The sequence below is a fragment of the Lycium ferocissimum genome, chromosome 4 (assembly GCF_029784015.1).
Source record: "Lycium ferocissimum isolate CSIRO_LF1 chromosome 4, AGI_CSIRO_Lferr_CH_V1, whole genome shotgun sequence".
Lineage (NCBI taxonomy): Eukaryota > Viridiplantae > Streptophyta > Magnoliopsida > Solanales > Solanaceae > Lycium > Lycium ferocissimum.
In genome coordinates, this window is record NC_081345.1 from 6890790 (window position 1) to 6907643 (window position 16854).

The following is a 16854-nucleotide window of genomic DNA, read 5'->3' on the forward strand; positions in this document are numbered from 1 at the left end:
CCTCGTTAGGTATTGTTATTGGGGGAGGTTTTGGAATTTGGGAAAGAGATGAAAAGGGAAATGCTACCCAATTTTCGTTAACTTATGAATTATACTAGTTTGGACTTAAGTGTGTCTTTGAGACCTAACCTTGGTATGAACCCTCTTAAATGTAGATCCTTCGGGCTTCGGGGGAGAACGTTAAGTAGCTAAGAAGACATAAAGGTATGTAAGGCTAACCCTTCTTTCTTAAGGCATGATTCCAATGTTGTACATCTATTCACGAAATTCGCCATGTCTTCCATGACGTCTCCATTTCTAGAAGTACTAAAGCTCATAAGTCTTGATACTCTCATGATATTGTTGATCTCATCCTATGATAATTGGCCCTCTAAGGAAGGATATAGTGATGATAAAGTTGATGATACTTATGTACTCCTATGTATATATATGTATGGCTATTTAGTAATACCGAGCTTACATGGCCGGGTATAATATCTACTCCGTGCACACCACTATAGTTGGGTACGTATAAGATCGAGCCTTGTTATGGCCGGGCATGTATAACACTGATCCTTGTTGGCGGCTTCTGGTATAAATACACCAAACCTACATGGCTTCGGGTATAGTACTACTATGTATATGTATGTATGGAAGGTTTTCATTAAGAAAAAAGGGTAAGTAAGTGTGATGAACGTCTCAAGAGGCATAAGTGGTTCTTCTACCCCATGTTATCCTTTATGCTTTCATATGTTATTACTTATGCCTTACATACTCAAGACATTTTTTTTGTACCGACGTCTTTTTTTACAGTGGACGTTGCGTCATGCCCACGCGCTACGGAAGAGACAGGAACTTGACCCTTAGGGCCGCTTATTCAGACTACATGGTGAGCTCCCATTTGATTCGAGCTTCACCGTTGGTACTATTCTTTTGTGTACATATATGGCTATTCCGGGGTCCTGTCCCGTCTTTATGATGTCACATACTCTTTCTAAAGGCTCGTAGACAGTTGTGTATAGCAAGATGTCTCTTAGCCTTGTCACCTCATATTTTCGTATATCATTTGTTAGCCTTGTCGGGTTGTGTACATATATATGGGCATAGTTGATGATGTTGATATAAAAGCGCCTTAGCCTGATGGAAATTATATTATTGATACATAGGATTGTGAGTTAGCCATATGGCTCACCTAGATATGATTGTGAAAGTATGATGAGAGGTGCCCGGTGGGTTAGCTCTGGGTGCCCATCATGGCCCTCTGGTTGGGTCGTGACAGGTGGCCCCCGTGCCTCACCGCAGGCAGTGTGTTTCAGTCCGGCAAAGGTGGTCATCGGCCACAGGAGGAGGAGCTCGGACGGGCGATGTTGATCGCAACGGTTCGCGAGGGCTACAAAGTGACGGACGGGTTCATTGTTATGCCTTTCCCGGCGAGATAGTAGTGCCGAGGACTCAAATGCGCGTTACATGTAACATCGTCTCGACCACTGTCACCGGATGGCACGTATTGTTTGACCCGGGGTCTACGTTTTCTTATGTGTCTACATGTTTCTCTATGGGTCTTGATATGGTCTGTGATTTACTTGATGCCCGTATACATATATCTACTCCAAACTTGGAGATTCTGTGGTTAGTAGAGAGTTTTTTTGATCTTGTCTTCGTCACACTTATGGGGTATGGCACCTGGGTTGACTTAGTAATCTTAGACATGGTAGATTTTGATGTCATCTTGGGAATAAGTTGTCTAGCTCCTTACCATGCAATACTAGACTGTCATGCCAACATAATCACCTTAGTTATGCCCAGGGTGTCTCGACTTGAGTGGAAGGGTAACCTTATTCCCTCCCCAAAGAAAATAATTTCCTTTATTCGTGCAAAGAAGCTAGTGGACAGGGGGTGTTTGGCTTATTTGTCACATATTCGTGATACTAGTGTTGACGGTCCATCTCTTGAGTCAGTTCCTGTGGTATGGGAGTTTCCAGAGATATTTCTCGCAGACATGCCATGCATGCCACCGGACCGTGACATTGACTTTTACATTGACTTAAAGCCGGGGACCTGCCCTATTTCTATTCTGCCATATCGGATGGCACCAGCAGAATTGAAGGAATTAAAGGAACAACTTCAGGATCTTCTTAGTAAGGGTTTCATCCATCCGAGTGTCTCCCCGTGAAGCCTTCCCGTTCTATTTGTGAAAAATAAAGATGGGACTATGCAGATATGCATTGATTACCTCCAGTTAAAAAAAGTCACCATCCGGAATAAATATCCCATCCCTCGTATTGATGATTTGTTTGACCAGCTTCAGGGGGATTTTGCATTTTAGAAAATTGATTTGAGGTCGGGGTACCATCAGTTAAAAATTCAGGCAAAAGATATTCCTAAGACTGCTTTCCGGACCAAGTATGGGCATTATGAGTTTCTAGTTATGTCTTTCGGGCTTACGAATGCCCCAACCACTTTTATGGATTTGATGAACCCTATTTTTAAGCCATACTTAGATTCCTTCGTGGTTGTGTTCATCGATGATATTTTAATTTATTCGAAGAGTAAGAAAGATCATGAAAAACATCTAAGAGTTGTCCTTGAGTTACTGAGGGATAGGAAGTTATATGCTAAATTCTCTAAGTGTGACTTTTGGCTTGATTCGGTGTCCTTCTTGGGGCATATGGTTTCAAAAGAGTGGATTATGGTTGATCCCAATAAGATTGAGGCAGTCAGAGATTGGGCAAGGCCTACATCAGTGATAGAGATCCGCAACTTCGTGGGTTTGGCTAGTTACTACCGTCAGTTCGTGAAGGGGTTTGCTTCCATTGCTTCACACTTGACCCGTTTGACTCAGAAAGAGGTACCTCTTCAATGGTCCGACGAGTTGAGGAGAACTTCCAAAAGCTCAAGACTTTATTGACTATAGCTCCTATTCTATCTTTGCCCTTTTAGGGCAAGGACTTTGTAGTTTATTGTAATGCTTCTCGTTCTGGTTTGGGTGCTATTTTGATGTAGGAAAATAAGGTGATTGCTTATGATTCCAGACAGCTGAAGATTCATGAAAAAAAAATTTCCTACTCATGATTTAGAGTTGGTAGCGGTGGTGTTCACGTTGAAGATTTGAAGGCACTACCTCTATGGTGCTCGTTGCGAAGTATTTACTAATCATCGCAGTCTTCAGCATGTGTTTACTCAGATGGATCTAAATTCTAGGCAGCGGAGATGGATGGAGTTGCTTAAGGATTACGACATTACCATCTTGCATCATCCTGGCAAGGCAAATATGGTGGCAGATGCCTTGAGCGAGAAATCGACTAGTATGGGGAGTTTGGCTCGTTTGATTGCGCCCCAGTGTTCGTTGACCGAGGAGGTTCGGACTGCGGCTAACGGTTCGTGAGGCTTGAGGTGTCTAATTCAGCAGGGGTGTTGACTTGTCGGGGCTTAAAGGCGAGATCCTCGTTTCTGGAGCAGATTAAGGCCAGACAGTTCGAGGATGTGAGTTTGAGTAAGATTCGCGATAAAGTCTTGCGCAGTGAGGCCAAGGAAGCCGTGATTGATGATGAGGGTGTCTTGAGAATCAAGGGGCATGTTTGTTCCCCATGTTGATAATTTGATTAAGACAATTTTAACGGAGGCTCACACTTCTAGATATTCCATTCATCCTGGTGCTACCAAGATGTATCGTGACTTGAGGCAGCACAATTGGTGGGCTAGGATGAAGCGCGATATTGTTGAGTTCGTTACGATTTGAATTACCAATGAAGTGAAGTACGAGCACCGAGAGACCCGCGTACAACGAAAGGATGCCCATTCCGGAGTGGAAGTGGGAGAGGATAGCGATGGACTTTGTGGTTGGCTAGCGATGGACTTTGTGGTTGGCCTTTCGATGACCTTGGGAAAGTTGATTCGATTTGGGTCATTGTTGATATATTGACCAAGTTTTCCCATTTCATACCAGTCCAGATTACCCATACCGCCCAGAAGTTAGCCCAGATTTATATTCATGAGATTGATAGTCTGCATGGGGTTCCTATTTCCAACATATCTGATAGAGGCACGACATTTACATCTCAGTTTTGGAAGAATTTGCATCTGGAATTGGGTACTAGATTAGACCTTAATAAAGCTTTCCACCCTCAGACAGGCGGTCAGTCTGAGCGGACTATACAAGTCCTACAGGATATGCTCCGAGTTTGTGCGATTGCCTTTGGTGGCCATTGGGATCAGTTCTTACCATTGGCTGAGTTTGCTTATAACAATAGTTATCACTCGAGCATTGATATGGCCCCGTTTGAGGCTCTTTATGGGAGGAGATGTAGGTCTCCTATTGGATGGTTTGATGCTTTTGAGGTAAGGCCATGGGGTACAGATCTTTTGAGAGAATCATTAGATAAAGTCAAGGTGATTGAAGAAAAACTCTTGGCTGCTCAGAATAGGCAGAAGGAGTACGCGGATTCGAAGGTCCGAGATCTTGAGTTCATGGTTGGGGAACATGTATTATTGAAGGTCTCACCCATGATAGGTGTGATGAGATTTGGGATGAAAGGTAAGATTAGTCCCAGATTCATTGGTCCGCTTGAGATTCTCAATCGTGCGGGGGATGTATCCTATGAGTCGGCTTTTCCCCCAGGTTTGGCAGGTGTCCATCCAGTGTTCCATGTATCTATATTGAAAAGATATCATGGTGATGGTTCCTTTATCATTCGTTGGGATTCTGTCTTGTTGGATGAGAATTTGTCCTATGAGGAAGAGCCTATTACTATTTTAGATAGAGAGGTTCGTAAATTGAGGTCGAAAGAAAAAGCATCACTGAAGGTTCAGGGGAAGAACAGTCCCGTTGAGGAAGCTACTTGGGAGAGAGAATCCGATATGCGAAAGTATTATCCCCAACTTTTCACTGAGTCAGGTGTCTTCCCCAGTATACGGACCGTATTTTGGTCCGTATTTCCCAATCCGCACCAAAACCTATAAATACCAGCCTTCAGTTATTTTATTTTGTTTTTCATAATTCCAAGCCCTAGAAACGAAGTGTTCTTCTCCCAACAAATCAAAACAGCAAGGTAAGTCATTCCAAGCTCTTCCAAATCAATTCTATCATATATGCTCTTAATCTAATCATGAAACCATGTTATTAACATAGGGTTTTCAAGAAAACCCAATCAAAGAGCATAAAGAGCAAAACCTTGGAACTCTTTTCCAAGACCAGATTATTATTCAAGTTTGGGAGCAATTCCAGGTATGTTAAGCATACTATCTACACGTAAACATTGTTTAATCATCCTCATACCTCAATAATCATAATTCCCAGTAATCCAGCAAGTTCATGATTTTGCCCTAGTTTTTTATTTTCATAACTTAGGGTAAGAGTTCAGTTTTCTGATTATGTTCACACTTGTTTATGCATGCTATGGACCCTAGCTTAATCTAAAAGACTTGTAATTCAATCTACCAGTCTCAGAATGCAGTCTAAGTCATCAGTCATAATAAAGAGTCAGTTTTACCCCTGTTGCTTCATGTTTGATTGGGCCCAAGGCCATAGTTATGATTCATATGCATATGTAATTATTTTGGACCTGAGGCCATAGCTTTGAGATCTCATTATTTATTGGGCCCGAGGCCATAGTTACATGATATTTGCACAGGTGGTTTCTATACAGATTAACTCATGATATGAGTATTCAGCTTCATTATACTTTATTGTTCATGTATCCCTTATCATTACTTCAGTTGCTTATCATACTTTACTAACGTCCTTATGTACGTGGCCCGCACTTCACGACACAGTCCGACTTTCGAGAGGATACAACGGCCGCTAGCTTCCAAAGACTTTGAGTACATCCGCTAGTTGGTAAGCCCTCTCATTCAGGGCTTCCCGTCTATTTCCAAAATTTTGAGTATTAGTTAGTTCATTAGTATTTGAGGCATGTCAGGGTCTTGTCCTGACCTAGTTATTCTTACAGTATTTTGATCATAGAGGTTTCATAGACACAGTCTTTAGTTAGTTATGTTGGTTTTGCCTCACAACATTTATTTTCACATCCTCTATTATATTTGAGTTAGAATATTCTCTTGGTTCATTTTATATCTTGCATGCTTTCATGAAACAACTATTAGACTCAGCAGCCATGGGTTCGCTCGATCATAGACAGTCAGGCACCGAGTGCCGTGTCACGCCCAGGCCATGGTTCGGGGCGTGACAGATGGTTTGGGGCTGATGTTATGATGAGTTCCCGCTTAAGTGATAGTTCACCCATTAAAAAAGGTAGAATGTAATTGGGTTCTTTCCCCCAAAGTGTTTTATTGTTTGAGTAGATGACTTGAATACTTATATAGCTCTATATTTCTAGACTTTGAACGTTCGGAAGCTTTGCGCAAGGGGAAAGCTATCGCGGAGTGATTACATTGTTCCAGTTCTGCTTTGAGGTAGGTTACAGTGTACTTGAGTTAGACTTTGATTAGTTGATTGTATGTGATACGAGATTGATAAGATAAGCATGATTAGGGCTTCGGACATAAAGTGTGGTTGATAATTCCTGCAGTTTGATATAGATTGATTAATTATGTGATGAATTGATATGAAATGATAACGAAGGAGTTCATATATACTCTTCTTGTTGACTTGGACTAATCCCTTATTTATGATTATTGATGAATTGATTTTTGAGTCTTGATATGACTTGTGATATGGTGACTTGTGTTCCCTGATATTGATTCTTGATTGTTCACATTCCTTATTAATTTTGGAATGGAAATACATTGTGATGTGAAAGATATATAACTATGAAAAGGCACATTTGACGGGGGGTGAAGATGTGGCCTAAGTTAAAGGCTCATGATTCGAGGTAAGATTCGGGAGCGAGGGTAGACACCATGGGTTCCCTGCAGGTCATGGCTAATGGGTAAAGCACTACCATTTAGCATGTGTGTACGGATATGTGACAGAGTTGAGATAATTTGTGATTTACAATTATGTTTGGTGATTACGTGTGATTTACAATTTGTGATTCACATGTTAAAAGACAAACACTCTTAATCATTCAGGTTAAGACTTAAGATATAGAGACAACACCTCAGTCAATCAGATTTGCATTCATATTCTGACGCCTTACCCTCTATTTGGATGGTTGTTTCCTGTGGTTCATTAATGTACAGTATGGTATGGTACAGTATGGTGTTGTATTGTATTGTATTGTATTGTACTGTATTAATGAACACAATGTTTGGATAGACTGCGTCGTTTGTTGTGGTTTAATAACATTTGTGTTGCTTGGTTTAATCGTATGTGGTACCGTATAATAACTTGTAAGTTTACTAAAATACCCTTAACTCTTAATTAGAAATTAGTTTATATATATTAATAAAACTCAGGTAAAGAATAAAATAGGAACTTTAAGAAATAAGTAGGTAGTGGGTGGGGATGGTGGAGGGGTGGGTGGTTGTGGGATGAGGGTGAGGGTAGTGGGTTGTAGGGTGGGGGGTGGTTGTGGGGTGAGGTTGGGGGCTGGTGAGGGATAGTGGTTGTGGGGGTAGGGTTGGGAGTGGTGAGGGATAGTGGGTGAAGGTGGTGGAGGGGAAGCTGGTGTGAGGTGGGTGGTTGTAAGATGAGGGTGGGGGTAGTGGGTGGTAGGGTGGGGGTGAGTTGTTGTGGCGTGGGGTTAGGCGATAGTGAGGGGTAGTGGGTGGTGGTTAGGGTGGGTGGCAGGAGTATGAGCGAGTTGGGGGTGGGGGTGAGTGGTAGGGTATGGGTGGGGTGGGATGAATGGTGGAGGTTGGGGCAGGGGTGGGGTAGGGTAGGGGTGAGTAGTAGGGTGAGGGTGGGGTAGGGTGGATGGTGGATGGTGGAGGGTGGGGTATAATGAAGAAATGAAATACGTAACCACGGAAATACCACCAAATTCGTGGTTACAAAAATTGGGACTTTTCATGGTTATATAACCATGGAATGAACCACGGGTTTACAATACCATACCACATAATTTTAAGAACAATGGAAGAAAATCATACATTAATGAATCACAGTCTTCCTTATTATGCTAAAGTGGAGCTAAAGTGGAGCATTTTTTATCTTCCTAACAGAACCAGTTCAAAAAGTAACAATGCTAAACCTTTGTGACACTCATGTGACTCGTAAGAGGCTAAATCCATCAGACAAAAATACTAAACTATTTCGCCTTTTCCCTAAACTTCATACGAAGAAATGCTTCACCGGAAAAAGCCCTAGCCTCCCCGTAGAAAGGTTTAACTGGTTGGAAGTTGGAACAAGACGAAGCTGATCTTTTAAAACACACAGAAACTTTATCTAATGTATTGACACTTGCATTCACATGCTTCCGAATAAATTTGAGTGGTTCCACCAATTATTAAGATAATTTATAACAGTTGTTAAAAAGAATTTTAAGTTTTTTAATATTTAACAAAAAAAAAATTATATTCCCATGCTTTCAAAATAAGTGGCACGGTTCTATGTGTGCTGCCAGATTGCCGTTTAAGAGTTGATTACTAACCATACGATCCAAATATTATGAGTTACTTTGCTAATATTTTATATGAGTTGCATTTTTTAGAGAAATGTCATTACTCTGCTTTGCATTTTGTCCGATGGATTTAGCCTCTTACGAGTCACGTGAGTGTCACAGGGGTTTAGCACCGTTACTTTTTGAACGGATTCTGTTAGAGAGACCAAAAGGGCTCTACTTTAGCATAGTTAAGAGATTAAATATGTTCAGGGTTATATTTGAGGGATCAAAATGAATGTACTCCAATAGATAAGGGATTATTTTAGCCCCAAACTCAGGAAAAAGATAAGAGTAGTAAAATAAAACTAGGTACAACATGTTGGAATTTTAACAAGTACAACACAAGAAAGCACTCTGAGAATCGAAGACGTGGGGGTTCCTCTGATTCAAAGCAATCAGTTTCAGTTTAACATCAATTTCGCTTTTAGATCAAATTGGAATTAAGGTTAGCCAAAGTTTTCACTTTGCTTAAACCCTAACATTTAATTGATTCTTTTTTTCTTGCTTTTATTTGTGGAAGAATAATTGGCCAACTGTTAATGGAGTAGTCTAAGTGGGTCATCTTCTTCTTCTTGTTTTTCAGTTGATATACTTGAACGCTTCACTATTTGTTTCTTGTTTTCCTATTTATTTTTTCTGTTTTCCCAAATTTTCTTCAGTAAATTTTTTGTTTTGTTTTCTGATTTCTTCCCATCTGTCCAAGACTTGGTGGACAGAATTACGTGGTATCTGTTGCTGGTGGAAGGTGACAGATATTGGTAGATTATAAAAAATAAAAAAAAATGTTGTTTTTTGAGCTTTTAATTATTTGTAAATTGTAAGTGTTTTTGTGTGTGTGTGTGTTGTTAATTTATCCTGTTATCCCTAGTTTCTTCAATTTTCCCAGGTAGTGTAATTCTTTTTTCGTTCATGTGTTGCTCTGTTTGCACAGTGTTGTTTTTCTTTTTGCTGAAATGTTGGTATTGAAGTTCAACCTTGGTAGTCCTTGACTTATAAGATGACCAGCTTGATTGAGTGCTTAAGTTGTGTTTGTTTTTGTTAACTTCACTCACATTTGGATGAGGCGAAGAGCTATATATATATATATCTGTACACCTGACTGTATGGCCCATGGTTGTTGCTAGGGTATCCTGTATTCCCTCTGTTATAGGTTATGTGATCCTGTTTCCTTTTTAGTCTATTAAACAAAGAATGACCGCTTTTTAAATTTGGAAACAATTCAAAAGTTCTCATTTTACCCTTAGTGACAAACTTTTGTAACACACAAATGTTATGGCATGTTTAAGACCACAAGTTTGAGAAGACTTTTTTTTTTTTTTGATAAAGGTAACTTTGTATTCCTCAGTACCAAGAAGATACTGTAGTAATCAATCACAAAAGGCCTAAGATCCTACAGAGAAGCAAAATAATCTACAAGTGATTCTGGAATCTACTACGTAATTCTCTTTACACCAGAATTGAAATGACAAAAAACAGTTTAGCTTGACTCTCTGTGTAGAGTTACTAGTGTTCCAAAACATCTATTGTTCCTCTCCTTCCAAATGGTCCACCAGATACAAGCTGGTGCCATTGACCACCACTTCTTCTTTCTTAGACTCCAATGAAATAGTTTCACATAAATTGAAACAAAGGAAGTAGTTTGGTTTGCTAAGTTTGTTCAATCTCCCAGACAAGGGAGGGATAGATTAACGGTAAGGACCATTCACCTCCAACCATAAGGTTGGTGTTCGAGTCATCAAGGTATCAAAGTGGGAAATGGCCACTATTAGACTCTTGATTAGGGTTCTTTTTTCATGGGGGTGGGGTGGTATTTTATCTTTTTTTTTTTTTTTTTTTTTTTTGGTAAAAAATTTGTCCTGTCCCCAGTAGTGAGGGCTATGCTGGTAAAGTTCATTGAGGAGTTTTGTTTCGCAAGTCTGGAATAGGGACAGGTGAAATACTGCAGCCATAGTGATGTCAAAGGAAAATTTACTGGACATCCGCTTGAATAATTTTGATAATGACTTGTTAAATTGTCAATTCCATTCACTTCTCTACTTCTTTTTCTCTGTGTAATCAGTGTTGAGATTGAGTTACCAAGAAACCAGGGTTTCTTTAGTTAATTAGCAAGTGGTAGGATATCAGACTTCCGTTGTTGGACCTGATGATTTAGTGGTTCTGTAAATTTTCCAGCAGCATGGTCTTTTTCTGGCTGAGCTGCTTGAAAGCTGGTTTTTTGAGAGAAATGACTCCACTAAAGAAAACTATTTGACACATTGCGGTGTATTATTACTATTTTACTCCGCTTCATGCAATATCCATTTGGAATTCAAAATGTCTTGGCTTAAGCATAATGGAAAGGCATCTCTTATTTTGTACGCTATTGCAGACAAACTTTACTAAAGTATAACTCATTTGCTTATTGTGGTCTTAGGAACAAAGTAGACACATTGCTCTTTGTGGTGCTAGACTTGGGTTTCAGCCTGGCTGCTGAACTGTGCATTGTAAACAACATTCAGGTCAACTTTTGTCCATTGATTTTTAAGTTTCTTCACAAAGAAGAGTTGGATTATTTGAAACTTCTGCATAGTTTAAATTGTTGAGTGCAGAGCTATCAACAAGAAAAGAAATTGTTTAGTACTGAATTGACTTTTTCTTCTCTCCAGCTGTTGTTGGAGAAGATTGATTTCTCATGGAAAAGACTCTTGAAGAACTTTTCACACAACATGATTAAGCAAAAAGAAGTGAAATGTTGTCCAAGAAATGGTTGATCATGGAGATGTCGCGCAAAGTAGTGTTCAATTGACTGGTGATATGGTTGATGCTGCAGACAACAGGGATGGTGGAGTTGCTCGTTCTCCTAAGAGAAGCATTACTGGAGCTGAAGAAAATGCAGCAGATTTTGTGCCACGTGATGGGATCGAATTTGAGTCCCATGAAGCTGCGTATGGATTCTACCAAGAGTATGCCAAGTCCATGGGATTCACAACCTCAATTAAGAACAGCCGTCGCTCAAAGAAATCAAAAGAATTTATTGATGCTAAATTTGCATGTTCTAGATATGGTGTGACTCCAGAATCAGATACTGGCAGTAGTAGACGTCCTAGTGTCAAAAAGACCGATTGCAAAGCAAGCATGCATGTTAAGAGAAAGCGAGATGGAAAATGGTATATCCACGAGTTTATAAAGGACCATAATCATGAGCTTTTACCAGCCTTGGCTTATCATTTCCGAATCCACAGGAATGTTAAACTTGCTGAGAAAAATAACATTGATATTCTTCATGCTGTTAGTGAACGAACGAGAAAGATGTATGTTGAGATGTCTAGACAATGTGGTGGAAGCCAAGAAGTTGGCCTGCTGACTAACGATTTAAATTACCAGGTTGATAAAGGACGGTGCTTGTCATTAGAAGAGGGAGATGCACAAGTTATGCTCGAGTATTTCATGCATGTACAGAAAGAGAATCCATATTTCTTTTATGCAATTGATCTCAATGAAGATCAACGCTTAAGGAACTTATTCTGGATTGATGCCAAAAGTAGGAAAGACTATGTCAGCTTTAGTGATGTGGTTTTCCTTGATACCAGCTATATGAAAAGCAATGAGAAGATGCCGTTTGCTCTTTTTATTGGGGTAAATCATCATTGTCAACCTATGTTGCTTGGATGTGCACTTGTAGCAGATGAGACCAAACCAACATTTGTGTGGTTGTTGAAGACGTGGCTTAGAGCGGTGGGTGGGCAGGCTCCGAAAGTGATAATCACGGATGAAGATAGGTCACTCAAAGCAGCAATTGAAGAAGTTTTCCCATGTTCACGTCACTGCTTTACGCTTTGGCATGTGCTTGAAAGAATCCCGGAAATACTTGCTCATGTCGTAAAACAGAACGAGAATTTCATGGGAAAATTCAGCAAGTGTATATTTAAGTCAGTAACTGATGAACAATTTGATTTAAGATGGTGGAAGATGGTCAGCAGATTTGAACTGCAAGAGAATGAATGGATTCATACTCTGTATGAAGACCGCAAAAAGTGGGTTCCAGCTTACATGAGAGGCATTTTTATGGCTGGAATGTCAACAGCTCAACGATCGGAGAGTATAAGCTCCTTCTTTGACAAGTACATTCATAAGAAGCTCAGTCTCAAAGAGTTTATGAGACAATATGGAATGATTTTGCAAAATAGATATGAAGAGGAAGCAGTAGCGGACTTTGATACATTGCACAAACAACCAGCTTTAAAGTCACCTTCGCCTTGGGAAAAGCAGATGTCAACAATTTATACACATGCAATATTTAAGAAATTTCAAGTTGAAGTATTGGGTGTAGTTGGGTGCCACCCAAAGACGGAGGCTGAAAATGGGGAAAATGTAACTTTTAGAGTTGATGACTGCGAGAAGGATGAAAATTTTATGGTCACATGGAATGAGGGACGATCAGATGTTTCTTGTTCGTGCCTTCTATTTGAATACAAAGGTTTCCTCTGTAGGCATGCAATGATTGTTCTTCAGATGTGTGGTCTTTCAAGCATCCCATCCCAATATATTTTGAAGAGGTGGACCAAAGATGCGAAGAATAAACAGTTGATGTCTGATGGGACAGAAAGAACTCAAACCAGGGTACAAAGATACAACGATCTATGTAGAAGGGCAATTGAACTGGGTGAAGAGGGTTCTTTATCTGAGCAGAGTTACGCCATTGCCTTCCGTGTCCTCGATGAAGCTCTAAAGAACTGTGTGAATGTTAACAATACAAGTTCTGCATTAACAGAATGCAGCAGCAGTGCTGTGGGACTTCGTGATCTTGAAGAAGATACTCAGGGGATTCATGCTACCAAAACAACTAGGAAGAAAAATACAAACAAGAAGCGGAAGGTTGGTTGTATGATCATCCATTGTTTTTACCATAACTTGTAATAATTTGGCTCCACTGACATGACCATTAACATATTGGGATCTCAGGTGCACTCTGAACCAGAAGCTGCAATAGTTCAAGCTCAAGACAGCTTGCAACAAATGGTTTGTTTCTTAGCGCTGTATTTATTATTTGCCTATTGCCAAGTCCAAATTAAGGAATCCCTTAGCATGACAAGAAGTGCTTTCAGTTATGATAAATCCTTTTTCTACAAGCAATGGGTAGTTTTAAACCTTTCAGAAATGTCAGGACTTGCCATATGTGCTTTTTGTCTGGAGTGACAACATATTTGCTCATGTGAGACTTTGGTGATATATTAATTTTAAATTGCTGGTTATAGGATAATCTTGTTGTGGGTGGAATGACGTTGAATGGCTATTATGGCACACAGCAGAATGTGCAGGGACTGGTAGGTCACAATATTTTCCCTACATCACATTCCTGATTATTGCTTATTCTCGCAAAAAGAGAATGAGTCATTACAACAAGTAAAATTTTGTGATTTTCTACTGTTACGATCTATAATTAGTGTTCACTGGTAGATACAGTTGAATTTGATGGAACCTCCCCATGATGGCTATTATGTTAACCAACAGAATATGCAGGGACTGGTATGTGATATTGGTCTATTGAGTTAGATTTTCTTACAACTTAGATCGAGATGCATGTAAATCTCTTCTAATCATGCTGCAGGGACAACTCAATACGATTGCACCTGGCCATGATGGGTTTTTCGGGTCTCAACAAAGCATTCCAGGACTAGTATGCTATGCTACTACTTAACATTCTTGGCTAGAAATTACGATTCAGAGCATGAATGTTTTTAATGATTCTTCCATTCATTTAGGGGCATTTGGATTTTAGGCAGCCGAGTTTCACATATGGTTTGCAGGTTTGTCTATTATCTTCCAGTTTTGCATTTTGTAATTTACAGGATACGAATAACATCCAGCATCTTATGTCACTTCAGGATGAGCCTAGTCTAAGAGGTGCTCAGCTGCATGGAAACAATGCTAGACATGTATGAGGATGATTGCTTCTTTTAAATGAAAGCTCTCATCAAATTTTTGTTTATTGGTATCCAAGTGTTTCCTGTTGTAGATTAGGTAATTCTGCAGTTTTTCCCTTTCACTTCAGCTTTTAAATTTCAGAACTGCATAGACTGCTTGGTCTCACGTTTTTTTCGTGTTGTGCTTTCCAGTTTGACGACTCTGATACTCTGGGTAAATATTTGCTGCATGAGGGGATCTCTTTGCTAGCGTCAAATAAATTTGGATTTCTGAACTGATATAAGTATTCACTTGTGTATCATAGAAGTTGACTCTAAAGGCTGAAGGAGCACCAAGTTTCAATTTTGATGTCATGTAGATGGAGTTGAGGTTACAGTCGTACCCTTTTCTCACAGAATTAGAATTTCAGGTTGGTTTACAAAACCAGATGTAGAAGATATCTTAGGTATTTATCAGAGATAATGATTTGGTACAGTTTTTTGATGGTAATGGAAATTTGAATTTTTCATGAACCTTTTGTCTCCTTTTTTGGCGCTTTTTTATTTTCCGTGCTGCTGATTTATCATCACTCATGGAGGATGCAGCCATGTCGTGGCATCACTTACCGTCCTCAGGTTCAGGGAAACTATTATCCAAGGAGTAACTTCTACACATTTAGAATGTAAACGTTTTTTTTTAATATATATCAGGTCATTTAAAAAGTAATTACTTCCATAATTTGTTGGATTAGTAACTTGCAAAATAAGACAACTAACCTTCTTTTGCAGGTTAAATTGCACTGATTGTAAAATTTATTTTATCAGTGGATATAAGTTTAATCTTTCACCAAGAATCTGATGGCATGACTAAATTTGGTTTAGTTGAATGTGTTCCATCTAAGTGGGATGTATCCTGTATGGGAGAACGTTTACAATGTACTTTCCACTAAGAGTTCTAATTGACATTTTCATTTCATATAAAGTCTCAATATATAGCTTAGGTTGGTATGTACAGGCCAAAATCTAATACAAACTTCTTACGGAGGAAATTCCTTTTCCAGTACAAGATGAACTTAATACAGTATATCACATTTTGTGAGAAAATTATCTTACCAATAATTAGAAGAGTTTCACTGAAAATAGAAATCTATTCTCCAGTCCTAACGGATTCAATGAAAATATTAATTCATATCTCCTTTTTCTGTCGAAAGTGGATAAAGTGCATGATTTTATTCCTAGTGGCTGATTTTTTCCCCCTTTTTTGTTTCGCATTTTGCATCAATCAAATAGAGGATTTTTCACTAACAAGTGTTGTGGTGTGGTGGCGATTACTCAATCCTTTAACCAAGAGGTCTCGAGTTCGAGTCCCCTTGGAATACGGAGTCACTATTGTTAGGGAGTGGTTTACCCCCCAATGTGGGACTACGCGGTACGAATTCCAATTTAGTCGGGTCCCAATGCGGATACTTAACATTGAATGGGAAATCAAAAAAAAAATAGAGGATTTTTCATGGTTTTAACTAGTACCGATTGATGGGAGAGAGACATGGATTAGTACAATTAAGTATTTAGTGCATATTCAGGATTTCAAGAGAGACAAAATTTGATTTTTCAACCCGATTGATGTGTATAATGGAATAGAGTATCTTATTTCTTTTAATCGGGAGCCTATATACAATGAAGTAACTTTTTATACAATACAAAATGAATTTCACTCAATTACCCTCAGAGAGAATGCTTTTATAGATATGTAAGACTAAATCTTTTAAGTCCAAAGAACACTGAAGTCAACACCAAAATTAGATTTTGATTCCTTCAACTGTCCACCACGGCAACATTTGCAGGAGTGAATCTAAATGAGGTAAACTACAGGTATCTTATCAAGTGCAACATCTATAGCCATTTCAAGAGTTACAACAATAATATGTCCTCAACAGAGGCAAAGCCAGGATTTGAAGCTTGTGGATTCAGACTTCTAATTCTTTAAAGTTATTGGGTTCTAAATTAATAATTTTTACATATTTGACAAAAAATGTAATACAAATATATGATTCGGACCTGCCTACTGGGTTCGGCCGGACCCGCGCCTGAAGGGCTAGCTCCGCCCCTAGTCCTCAATCCCAAGTAAACTAGGATTGGCTATATAAATTCTCACTAGTCAGTATTCATGTCGCTTTATTTATGTCTGTTCTAGTCCAATATGATAGGGGAAAAAAGATTCTTTAGTTCTAAAAGTTCATATTTCTATCGACATATAGATCGCTGACAAAACTAAAGATTCCTAGCGAACATTAGACCTAAGATATAGTCTATCATGACTAAGCCTAAATCTAAATAATTAGTATTGGCCATATCGATTTTCTTTTTATACGTGTTCCCTGCATAATCTTCTCTTCTTTTTCAATTGTGTGTTACTGCCTTATTTTTCGCTAGGTCTAAAAATTAACCAAAGGAAAAGGTTAATAAATAAGTTTTGGTGAACAGGTTAG

At 39.2% G+C, this 16854-nt stretch overlaps 1 protein-coding gene across 5 annotated transcripts; it reads left to right on the forward strand.

The window, feature by feature from the left end:
- Positions 1–8777: 8777 nt before the first annotated feature.
- LOC132051481 (protein FAR-RED IMPAIRED RESPONSE 1) lies at positions 8778–14899 on the forward strand. Of its 5 annotated transcripts, none has more exons than XM_059442559.1 (10): positions 8778–8928; positions 10897–10981; positions 11129–13337; positions 13425–13481; positions 13718–13786; positions 13920–13988; positions 14071–14139; positions 14225–14269; positions 14348–14483; positions 14579–14899. In XM_059442559.1, exons 3-9 carry the CDS (start codon positions 11226–11228, stop codon positions 14402–14404), a joined length of 2478 nt encoding a protein of 825 aa, XP_059298542.1. In that variant the 5' UTR covers positions 8778–8928; positions 10897–10981; positions 11129–11225; the 3' UTR covers positions 14405–14483; positions 14579–14899. The 5 variants fall into 5 exon arrangements, with proteins under 5 accessions (XP_059298542.1, XP_059298547.1, XP_059298543.1 ...); XM_059442564.1 differs by having other exon boundaries at positions 13926–13988; XM_059442561.1 differs by lacking the exon at positions 8778–8928 and adding an exon at positions 8980–9036.
- Positions 14900–16854: the final 1955 nt, after the last annotated feature.

Bases quoted from the DNA above. Each gene is read 5' to 3' on its own strand.
- LOC132051481 (XM_059442560.1), top strand. From the start codon at position 11,226: ATGGTTGATCATGGAGATGTCGCGCAAAGTAGTGTTCAATTGACTGGT. The intron at 13,338-13,424 runs GTTGGTTGTATG...TTGGGATCTCAG, and splicing joins ATACAAACAAGAAGCGGAAG to GTGCACTCTGAACCAGAAGC. The intron at 14,140-14,224 runs GTATGCTATGCT...CCATTCATTTAG, and splicing joins AACAAAGCATTCCAGGACTA to GGGCATTTGGATTTTAGGCA.